We start from the raw sequence: 11,928 nt of genomic DNA, 5'->3' as shown, positions 1-11,928 counted from the left end.
GAGCATCGCCCGGTCGTGTTGTCATGGAGACTGTCGGTAGATAAAATCTAAAGCCCTACTTCAGGCAAACGGAGAGATGAATTCTTTACTGTTCGTTTCAATCACAACTCCTGCTTTTCCTCCCTGGCTCGATATTTCATCTTTCATCTGCTGCGTTCGGAGCTCGTGTGACGGCCGTCTCTCCTCTCAGCGCAGTAATGACTACCGTCCACGACGAGATGAGAGGACGGCCACTTGTCAGCTAAACCCTTCAACTAAAATAACCAGAAATGAGATGCTGTTCAATTGAAAGACATTTATTTAGACATGTTTGGCTCATATGAGCCACAAAAGCAAATTAAGGGTTTCATACCGAAAGGAAATGAACCGTGTGACCGTCTAGATTCTGACAACTTCGCTCTTTAGAAGTAGTTTCATGCCTGCAATTAAAATCATTTTGGAATGAAACTCCTCAAAACTAGAATAGTCGTCGTCGTCGTCGAGAGTACAAAAGGAAATCAGCATTACGATGCTGTAGAAAGAAAACTGCATTAATGGCATGACAGAGAGAAAGACCTTGTTAACCAGTGAATCTCAAGAGGCACATATTGGATTAGAGCCAACGTCCACGTGCACACAATATGCTGCTGAGTTATCAGATTAAGGAGTTGGTTTGATTTCTCCCGGAGTCAAACGGACTCGTTTTAATAATCAGGGTTGCTTCATCTGGATCTGACCTTTTAACAAACACATGAGATTTAATCAGGTTATGTTTACACTGATTTACGATGAGTAAATGAGTAGAGAATCAGACTACGCTGACATGAAAACTGCTGATTAGTTATGTGTGCATGCATGTCGATACTTATGCATACATGCGCCGTAAACAGCGTGTGATTAGCGTGCAAACATCCACCCGAGGAATGTTTGGTTTTTTCCCCCGCTGAACTGTGTGCACAGCCGAGGATAACAAATCAACACAGGGAATGAATGAGAGGAGGGTGACATAATATACAGGTCTGCTTTTACATGAGAACATTTACATAATAAGGATAACAGGAGGCTGAAAAGATGAATGGCTGCACATGACGTAAACATAATCTGCGTATCGGTTGATCCAAAGCAGTAAATGACCGTTCACTAAACCCCGCTCCCCTTAGTTCCTGTTGCTACACCTGTAGCTTCAGTCAGTCTGTCTGTCTGTGTGTCCTTTATATATCTCAAGAACCGTTCATCCCATCGACGTCACACTTGGCGGGTGTGTTGACGGGGACCCGAGGACGTGCAGTGTCAAAAAGTATGGTGCAATTTTGGATGCGTTCAATATTAATAAACTTTGAATAAACAAGCGATAGTGCTCAGAGTCAAGCATACCGTCCACATCGGGCTACCTCCGAGGTCTGAGAACTGAAGCCGATGACGAAGTGCCTAAATGTGCGTTCTTTCGAATAGCCAGCAGGGGGCGACTCCTGTGGTTGGTTAAACATGAGTTTATGGTCTCAATCGCTTGTTTCAAATCTTCTTCAATACAGCATGATGGATGGATGGATGTCCATAATTCTCAGTCCAAATAACCGTTTAACCGACATTAAGCATTTTAACCGATTAACGCTATCGGTTAAAAGAAATGTTAATAATTAACTCCAAAGCTGAGCGGCTCAGAGGAGCGGCTTGTCTCTTTAAGGAGAAAAGCTGATCCACCTTAACAGCCCACCTTAAGAGGCGGAGCCGGAGTTGCAGGATACAGGAAGTCGACTCCGGTCTCTCCAGCTCGCTTGAGCGGAGCGGAGGAGTTGTAGTTTCATAGCATTTATTCACCGACAAATAAATTGTACACACACTGCTACACCTACGTTCACAACTAGAACGCCACCAACGACCTCACACTCACCGCCAACACACACACGGTCTGTTGGAAACTCGCTAAAGTTACGCAGACTACGTGTGCGGCGGCGGCGAGCACGAAGCCTCCGGCAATGCTAGAGCTGCTAACGTAGCACAAACACACACACTGTTTGTTGGACACTCGCTATCGTTCCGCCGGGCAGACACACAGCTGACAACCTGCTAAACTAAACTAAATGTGCGGTGGAGACTTTTACTGGGAAAGTGGCTGCATGTCCGCGACACTACACGCAGCATCGTAGCTGCTAAGTTAACGCTCCCGGACGGTGAACTGGAGACTCCCGTCAACCAATATCTGTTGTGCCTCACATGCAGCTGGTACACCGCTGCATGCGAGGCACAAATCCTGTCGGTTAATAATCGGTTAACGAGGGTCGGTTATCGGTTAAGAACATTTTTCAAAATGAGCATCCCTAGTTGGGAACCCCTGATCCAACATCCTGTCAGGAGGAAGGTTAGAAAACAGCGGCAGAAATGTGCGCGTTCACTTACATACAGCCGGGGACAATGTTCCAGCGTTATCCTCGCAGAGAGAGAGAGAGAGGGTGGGACAACTGAAAATACTGAAATCAGAAAATGATAGTTGTACTGTATGGACAGAACACATGCTGAGTTTGGACACTGAGAAAACAGAAAAACACGTAGAACACAGAAAGAAATGTCGACCAAATTTGTATAATTCCCTTCGGACCCCGGTGCTGATAGACCTGCGAACATGTCAGTTCAGTCGATCTCAGGTAGACCTCCACCTGGCCGTCTCCGCGTCCCTCTACTGACTTGATGTTGCAAAGCGGTAACACACAAGGCAGGTAATAAGTTTGTGACACGGTGGGTGGTAAATCCCCAAAACATACACCAGCAAAAGAGATTTTTTTTTTTTTTTTTTTTTAAGTAGAAGACCTCCGACTGATGCTTCGGCTGGCAGAGGAACACCAGCTCGCCAACAGCAGCAAGGTTTCCTCAGCGCTGTGGGTGGCGGCTGCTGCTTTCCTGCTCCTCTTAACAAGACCAGCAGTAAAATATGCAAGTGCTTTGGTGCAAACTACGCAGATTCAAATCTGTACCGTCTTAATTTATGGAATATAATGTCCTTTTGTGTGTAAAAAAAAAAAAAAAGCCAGGAGCAGAAAATAGTTTCCAAACCATCGTGTAGTGTAGAGAAGCAGAGGAATGTGCTGGCCAGCGACAGAGAGCACCCACGTTCCCACAAGAAGGCTTAAGGGAGTCGGATGGCAGAGGCAGGTTTCCCCCGTCACCGCCGACGCTGCCTCATTGTCAAAACGGGGGCATCTCAGTCGCCCACGTCGCTGTCCTGGTCCCCTATGACCCACAGGAAGTGGAAGCTGAGGGCCAGCAGGGCGGTGCCCAACAGGTCGCCCAGAGCCGTCAGGTAAGGGATCGAAAAACTGTCCGGATCTTTGCCCTTCCGCCACATGGAGTGCACCATCCAGTCTGATATACACAACAACAGCAACACCTGGAGGAGGAAGAGAAAGAGGATTTGACTGCAGCTTGCTGGTATGAATATACGGCGTGAAGCCTACGTGGTCATTTCTCTCAGAAAGACAACGTGGCGACACGGAGCAGGAATTTAATTATCCATTTAAAACTATTGATTATTTAAAGGTGCTAGATTGGGAGCATTTCTGTTGCCTCTGCACAGCTCTCAACATGGCGAGGGCTGAGCGGCGGCTCGTAGCTAACGGTGCTAACAGTGTTAACCTGAGGGGGGGGGAACTTAAGGGTGTGCGCTATGCTTCCGCAACAGCGCCGTTGGTCGGGACGGCATTATCAGCTGTAACCGCCGTAAGAGAGCACTGCAGAGTAGCGACCGTGAGCTAGCTAGCACTGACACACACACAGATGGAGAGTGACTTCATTCTCTGCTCAGGTAGACATTACTCCTTGATATCTTTACGTAGCAAACAGCTGTTCAATTCTCTCAGTATTGAAAAAACAGTTTGACGTTTTGGGAAACACACTTTGCTTTCTTGCTGAGAGTTAGATTTGTTCATATTTGTGGTTTCGGGTAAAATGTCTCAACAACTATTGGATGGATTGACAGGACATTTGGTGCAGACATTAATGTTCCCCTCAGGATGAATTGGAAAAATTGTGATCCCCCGACTCGTCATCCAGCGCCATCATCAGGTCAAGATATTTACCAAATACCTGCCAAAGTAATGACATCCCCATCAGCCTCCGCTGTGCTTTGTGGCTAAATCATAGACTGTATAAAAGAAGTGGACGTAGCCTCTGAATCTGAAAAGTGAAGCCAACGTTTAAGTGTCTTAAACCTGCATTCTCTCTACCAGCCAGCAGGGGGCGACTCCTCTGGTTGTATACTTGCCTACTTCTCACTTGATTTATTACCTCAGTAAACATTGTAAACATGAATTTATGGTCTCAATCGCTAGTTTCAAGTCTTCTTCAATACAGCATGATGTTCATTTAGTAAATTATGGTCCCATTTAGAGTCAGATAGACCATAAAGCAGGGGATGCTTTAGGGCGGGGCTATCTTGTGATTGTAAGGTCGCTACCACAGCGACCTGTAGTAATGCGTATCCCTCCCTGGTGACTTCCAAAATGCTGAACTCGAGGCTTCAAAACCGTAGTCAACAAACCAACGGGTGATGTCACGATGGCTACGTCCACTTCTTATATACAGTCTATGGGCTAAACTGTGAGGGTGAACATGGTAAACATGATACCTGGTAACTGTAAGCATGTAAGCATGTAGATTAAAGCGCCACGGTGCACAGAGCAGTAGAGATGAGCCTGAATCTGGCAAAGTCTGACTGTAATTTCTTATTTTGGCTTTTCTTATTTCTTTTAACTTGTCTAATAGTGCTTTTTTCATGGCAATACCAAAGAATAATATGGCAAAAGAAAAGAGTATAATAAGAAGAGGCAGTCTGTTAGTGTTATCCTTTAGCAAAGAATAGAAAGAATAGCAAGATGGGAGACAAGAAATATGCTTGTGTTATCAAGGACGGGAGGAATAAGTGCTTCAAAATGCTGTGCAGAATGGCATAAACACTTAAACTGTAGCGGGGAACAGAGAAGAGAAGGAGTAATGGACGGAGCAGCAGACCGGGAGACGAGTTAAGAGAGTTATTCATAATTCAAGTTTCCAACGCGTGGAGGGAGAACGGCGCCGAGAGTAAAAGAGAAGTCTATTAAAAGATAAGGACGAGTCTATAATTTAAGAGGAAATGAGCTGTCCACAGTCGGCGGTACAAACATTATGAAAACAAAAAAAAGAGATGGCAGTCATTGAAAAATATTGACATGCAAAGAATACAAGTGACGATGATGGCATCAAGAAGTGGCGGGGATAATTGATAATATATCATTCCATTAGAAGAACACACTAATGTAGGAGTTGTGATAACCTGCTGACAGCCACACTTGTCTTCATGCGAGGGGAGTTTTTCTGATGGGATGTGTAATCCTGTTGAACACGGCCTCCTCTGCTCTCCTAGCCAATATTGTTCAGTCATGACACGATGAAAGCGTCTCGAACAACAAGCTTTCCAACCTGACTACCGGCGAACTAGGGTGTCACGGCTTCCTCTTTTATTCATGATGACAGGGCGGCACAGTTGGACATCCTCTCAGTTGTTGCTTTTGTAGCATCGCTTGCCTCAAACTGTCAACTACGATCCGTCATTTACACTTACACGGCTTCCCATCGAGGAGCAGGTTGTTTTTTTACTCAAACAAAGAAAGGGGACGGAGAGAAACGTGTGTTTTTTTAAGGATTAAGATGCATCCAATTTCCACATTTTGGCAAAAACAAATGAAAGAGACAAATGTAATAGAGTGCCGATCCATCAGGCGGTCTCTTTCTCCGTCTCTGCGTTCGGTTCCTTAATCACGTCAGAGTGGCTACAAGATAAAGCTGTTTGATCTCCTGAGACGGCCGTGTTCGCTCTGCATCTGCCTTTGTGTCGATTTCTCCAATTACCAACCACTTACACAGGTGGCAGAAACATACAGCCGAAGACGAGAGGCTGAATGTTGTTGCAGAAGAAGGTCGAAGGCAATAATTCCTCCGGTTCTCTAACAAACAGTGTTGGACAGAGAAAATCAGTACTAACTCATTTTCGTGCTCCAACGTGTGCAATCGTGCAGCGTTTTGGAAACGTTCTTTCATTTAGCGACTTCAGAAAAGAACAAGAAGCTTTTGTGTGTATACGAACCTGTTGGTCAGGCAACGGGCAAAAAGATGGTTTTATTATTATCTTTAAAAGGACTCTATGTAAGAATCAGAAATGTCTTGTTAACAGCGACACCTGTGGCCGTTAAGTCAACGAAAGTCAGCGTCATGTTGCTCGCGCTTGCTCGCTCTACATAGACATGAAGGAGCATCGCTCAACACAGTGAGGAGACACACGTCAGCTAAAAGCACAATATCACTCTATATTTCAGCTGCTTGGCAGTAATGTTAGCTGACCAGACCAAGGTCTCTCCATGAATCAATGCTGATCCTAGTGTTGGCTTTTCCCGCCTCAGCCTCCCGACCGCGGCCGGAGGGAACGGGGGAGACGCTGGAGTTTTGGTCGGAGACAATAACGTTTCTCTCTGCGGAGCTCCATCACTTCACAAGACACGGGAAACCTCTGTTGGTCTGGAGGAGCTGCAGCAGTTATTTCTGCACAAACGTCCACTGAACATTCACTAGATATTCTCAGAGCTAAACTAACTCTTCTGCAGTGTGGAGTGAGCAGCATGCACGTGAGAGGTGGAGCAAAAGAGCGAGAACGAGCGCTTCCTCCGACCGCGGCCAACACTGTTTAACAGACGGGCTTCACTAGATACAACCAAGAGGTTTTGGTGCTTCACTGGAGTTTGTGTTGGAGTCTGAGTCTGAACAGCGTAGACACACGGATTGATTTATACGTGTAAGAAGTTACAAACAGTCCCTTTAATGCAGAATTATTAAATTATCAAACATACAATTTCTTTTTTCAAATTGGACGGATTACTTGAGCTTTAGTGTGCAGCAGTGTAATAAAGGTAAACATAAAGCAGACGCTCAATGTTAAAAGGACTTGGATCAGAATCGGGACCAATTAACAATTATCATTCCTGTAAATCCTGTAACAAACTGGATTATTATTATTATTATTATTATTATTATACGTTTAATAAAACACGAGGGGCTGCACCGCAGCGTTGCTTCAAGTACTGGTGAGATGATGAAATGAGATTCAGAGAGGCTGCTTCGATGCATCAATGTGAGTTAGAAGGCTTATCACACACACCAAAACACTGCACGGCGCTTTATAATACCATCAGACAAGTCTTTGAAGTTATTTCAGCCACGTTCGTCTCCGTCTCAGTGATTGATGGTAAACAGTCACAGAGTGTGCGGTTCACTTTAAAAAGCACCGAGCAGGAACGTCCATGTGAATGTCTAAGCACGGCCTCAGCCGATCTATATACAATCTATATACAATTACTGACTTAACTGGTGTTAAAATCATATATATGTGATGTGTACATTGACTCAAGTGAAATCCCTGTTTTAAGCTGCTCCATATGACATAAAGCTCCCGTCTTCTGTTTGCTCTGACTTAAGTATGCGAGTATACATAACCCTCAATCCCGTGCTCAAAGAAACCTGCAAATCCTGCCTGAAAGAACACAATCACTTAAAGTCACTCTATTAGCTCCGTTAGAACGCTGCAGGTATTCATCATGCGGGCACACATAATTGGATTTCGCTGCACTCTTCAAAAAATAACTGCTCACTGAAATGCTTGATTTGCAGACCCTTTACAAGCTGTTTCACCTTCCTGATCCGATTCTGCATAAGAACTAATTCTAGTGCATGACTTGAACACAATTATACGCATGAAGGAAAATACTCAGGTATCTTAATACGTCTTTTTCTTTGTACTCTCCTTTAAGTGCCCGAATCTATATATTTGTTTCATTTGAGTCTATGTGGAGGTAGAAGGACGTTACCGCTTTCATTGTTGTAATCCGAGTAACGTGACTTCATATCCGTTCCGTATCCGTCAACCAAAACAAACCTCAGAAAGTATAAAACGTTGGAGGGTCGTCGTGGATACGACCTGCACCCTCACATGTTAAATCCAGCGTGGTAAACACTACACATCCAGTAAAGGATGGAAACACTTTGGGTTTCACACATTGACAGGAGAAGCAGAGCTAGACATCACGGCTAAAGCTGCATGCTAACTTCTAAAAAAAAGGGCCAAAATATGTCTGAAAATAAGTCTGAACAATGGCTGAAAAAATCTTTAAAAAAGGCCGAAATATGTCCAAAAATAAGGGGCTAAAAAAAGGCAGAAATATGTTCAAACAAAAGTCCGAAAATGTCTGAGTTATTTCCGGAAAAAAAAGACTGGAAAAAGGCTGAAATATGTGCGAAAAAAAGTCAAAAAAATGCCTGAAAATGTCCAAAAAAAGGCTGAAAAATTTCAGAAAAAGCTGAAATGTGTCAAAAACAAAATCTTTAAAAAAAAGGCCAAAATATGTCCCAAAAAAAATGCCTGAAAAAAATGCCAAAGTATGTCCGAAGTATGGCCCAAAAAAAGTAAAAAAAAAAAAAAAAGACTGAAATATCTCTGATAAAAAGGCAGAAATATGTTCAAACAAACGTCTGAAATATGTTTGAAAAAGGCAAATATATGTCTGAATAAAAGTGAGAAAAATGTGTGAAATATTTCCCAAAAAAAAAAAAAAAAGTCTGAAATATGTGCAAACAAAATGCCCCAAAAAAGGTGAAAAAAGGCAGAAAAATGTCTGCAAAATATCCCAAAAAAGGTGCGAAAAGGTTAGCAGGAAACGTTATGGTATGGCGGTAACGTTGCGGTGGAGCCGGCCGCCGCTCTCGTCTCCGTGGTCAAATGGGCCGACGCTACAACTGTAGAGCACCCAGATACTGACATTTCTGTTCTCTGCATTGAAACGGCCCCGATAGAGCTGACCTGAGCTAGAGACCACCTTGGAGAAGTTAGAGGAAGTAGACACGTGGGACTACGTCCGCTTTTCAAAAAATAAGATGTTAACAAAGGGAACTGTAGATATAAAATACATCCATGGAAATAAGATTGATTGGATTATATTCACCAGAAGTATAAAACATTACATGTCCCTTATAAATTAAAAAGAAAATACCACTAATCTGTGAGGGAAATGTCTTTATTCTTTGATTTTTCGGTTGCTGAAAATAAATAAAATAATAAATAATTACTGAACATGATACTGATATATTTAACTTCTCTGACTACATAGATGCTGAAAATCAAACATTTTTACTGGATTAATTTAGATATTTTCCAAAGTAAAAGTCCCTAGAATTGAATGATTCAACTTTTCCCCACGGTGTAGTTTTAAAAGAGTTAACAAAAATCGCAATAAATGATAATATTGAATCGCAATCCTTGTAGAATCGGCACCCGAGTATCGTGATAGGTGACTCATCCCAGCCCTTCTGTTTCATACATCAACATCACACTGTTCCATCCTCTCCAGCTCTCACAGAGAGAACAGTTTGAGGCAGAGAACTCTGAGTTCTTACACCGGCCCTTTAGTTAGTCACCGACGGTTCCCTCCTGCTGCTCTTCTCAAGCAACCAATCTACGTCTCGTTGAGATTTACAAAGTGTTTCATCTCCTGCACCGTCTGCTGTCACCTAAATCTAAACATTTGTCTCGGCAAGCTATATTTTGCTCACTTCACACTTTCTTTTACAGAAGTAAAGACACGGAATTTGTTACGTCTCAGTGGAGAGAATAAAAACACAAACACTTCAGCTCAAGTGGTCTATTCTGCTGGATGAGTATCTGTATCTACAAGCTTCTACAGAAAGTGAAACAACCCCACTGTTCGTCTTTTCACGGCTGGAACTGCCCAACAGCAGGACCTCATACACACTCAGGGCCTTGAGCTTCAACTCACGTATGATGTCACGGGGCATTTTCCAAGTCAAGAGACTGGCTATATTTTCATTTAAAACACCTAAAATAACGACGCAAAATGAATCAGGACTCCTCAACCATGAGGCTTATATGTACTGTACATACACTATTCAAAAACATGAAGGGAACACTTAGATCACACATCAGATCTTAATGAACGAATTATTCAAGTGTAAAATCTTTACTGATGTACATTGTTTAATTTGTTGAGAACAAAATGACGTAACAACGGTCAATGGAAACCAAAATCCTCAACCCGTTGAGGGCTGGATTCAAAATCACACCGAAAATCAAAGTAAACAATTGAAATCACAGAATGATCCAACTCATAATGTGACTCAGTAGTGTGTACAGCCCCCGTGTGCCTGTACGCACTCCCCACAACGTCTGGGCATGCTCCTGATGAGTCGGCGGATGGATCAGGGCATCAGTGAGCTCCTGGACAGTCTGCGGCGGTACTTGGCGGCGTCAGATGCACCGATACATAACGTCCCACAGGTGCTTAATTGGATTTAGGTCAGGGGAACGCGCGAGTCAGCGGGTGCAAGCAAAACCTCGTGGCGCAATGAAAGTGAGGGCCAGCGCGCGCCAGCTGACGTGGGATCGGGGTCAGGCGCACCACCGGCCTGTCTCGCCTGCACCTTTGGGGAGGTGGAGCGTGAGCGCCTGCGATGGGACCCGAAAGATGGTGACGAGAGGTTAACGTCACGCTGCCGTAAAGTGGTATTGGTGCCGTTTTGCGAGTACATGAGCGCAGTATTGGACCCGATAGCTGATCTCGGTATCGGTGCATCCCTAACGTCCACCACGCCGTCTCCAGACTCTTTCACGCCTGTCACATGTGCTCAGTGTGAACCTGCTCTCATCTGTGAAGAGAACGGGGCGCCGATGGCGGACCTGTCAATTCTGGCGTTCTCTGGCGAATGCCAGTCGAGCTGCACGGTGCTGGGCTGTGAGCACAGGCCCCACTAGGGGACGTCGGGCCTCATGCCACCCTCATGGAGTTTGGCTTATCAGCTATGATATCATTTATAAACTTCATATTGCACAATTAATCAGTAAACATATTAATTATAATTTCATCTGTTTGTTAACAGTAAAATAGTTGTCAATCAATTTACCGTTTATAAATGACGGTTATTATAAAGTGTTACCTACATGCAGTGCTGTAGAGAAAGAGAGTGTTCTGTCAAGCATGATCAGATCTTTATATATACATAATATAGCGTCTAGCCTCAGAGAGCCTTGTTATACGGTGCTTTTATGTGCCTTATCGCTGAGCGGAGCCGAGCGGTTTGAGGACCAAAAGCTCATCTGACAGACGAGAGATCAAGCAACAGCTTAGATGTGCAGGATTCCTGATCTGTCAAGATAACACTGATAGCATCTGATACGCAAGCCGGGGATGAAATAATGAGCTTTGGGCTTCAGAGCGAGAGAGACGCTCACCCTTTTGTTTAAGAGCCTTTAACTATTATCTATTACTGGTTTGTGTCTGACCACATACTGACCCCGTGACTAAATCAGGGGTCAGCGACCTTTACTATCAAAAGAGCCATTTCAGGCAAAAAATAAAATAGAAAATCTGTCTGGAGCCGCAAAACATGTGATCATTGTGATGAAGGTAACACAGTTTATAGTCTACGTATATAGTATATCAGTCTAATGCAGTGAGGGCCAAAGAGACAATGTACTACGGAGTATTAGGACCACATTGAGGGAAAACACATCTGAGATTTACACAATAAAGTCAGAATATTACGAGAAAAAAAAGTCGTAATATTACGAGAATAAAGTCCTAACTTTACGATAATAAATTCGTAATATTGCGAAAATAAAGTCAGAACTTTACGAGAAAAAAAGAAAATAACACGTAAAATTACTACTTTATAATACTACGACTTTATTCTCAAAATCTTAGATTTATTTTTTTTCCTCAATGTGGCCCTAATACTCCGTCGTACCGTCGTACCATAGACCTACAACAATGATAAATAAAAATGAAAATGTAAACAAAAAACAGTTATTCATTTCCATTTTTAAAAATCCACATAGAGCCACTGGAGAGGAGCTGAGGAGCTGCA

General features: G+C 43.4%; 1 protein-coding gene across 3 annotated transcripts in view; it reads right to left on the bottom strand.

Annotated features, from left to right (window-relative positions):
- Positions 1 to 2,540: 2,540 nt before the first annotated feature.
- Positions 2,541 to 11,928, bottom strand: part of slc41a2b (solute carrier family 41 member 2b) — a 34,215-nt gene continuing 24,827 nt past the window's right edge. For 2 of the 3 annotated variants that reach the window (XM_037760792.1, XM_037760793.1), the window contains exon 11: positions 2,541 to 3,361. In XM_037760792.1, the coding sequence (XP_037616720.1) occupies positions 3,176 to 3,361 (186 nt within the window). In that variant the 3' untranslated portion in view covers positions 2,541 to 3,175. The remainder of the gene's footprint in view (positions 3,362 to 11,928) is intronic. The other variant, XR_005205569.1, reaches the window with a different exon arrangement.

This window comes from Sebastes umbrosus, chromosome 23 (assembly GCF_015220745.1).
Source record: "Sebastes umbrosus isolate fSebUmb1 chromosome 23, fSebUmb1.pri, whole genome shotgun sequence".
In the NCBI taxonomy this organism is placed as follows: Eukaryota; Metazoa; Chordata; class Actinopteri; order Perciformes; family Sebastidae; genus Sebastes; species Sebastes umbrosus.
This window is presented reverse-complemented; position numbering and strand designations above follow the sequence as displayed.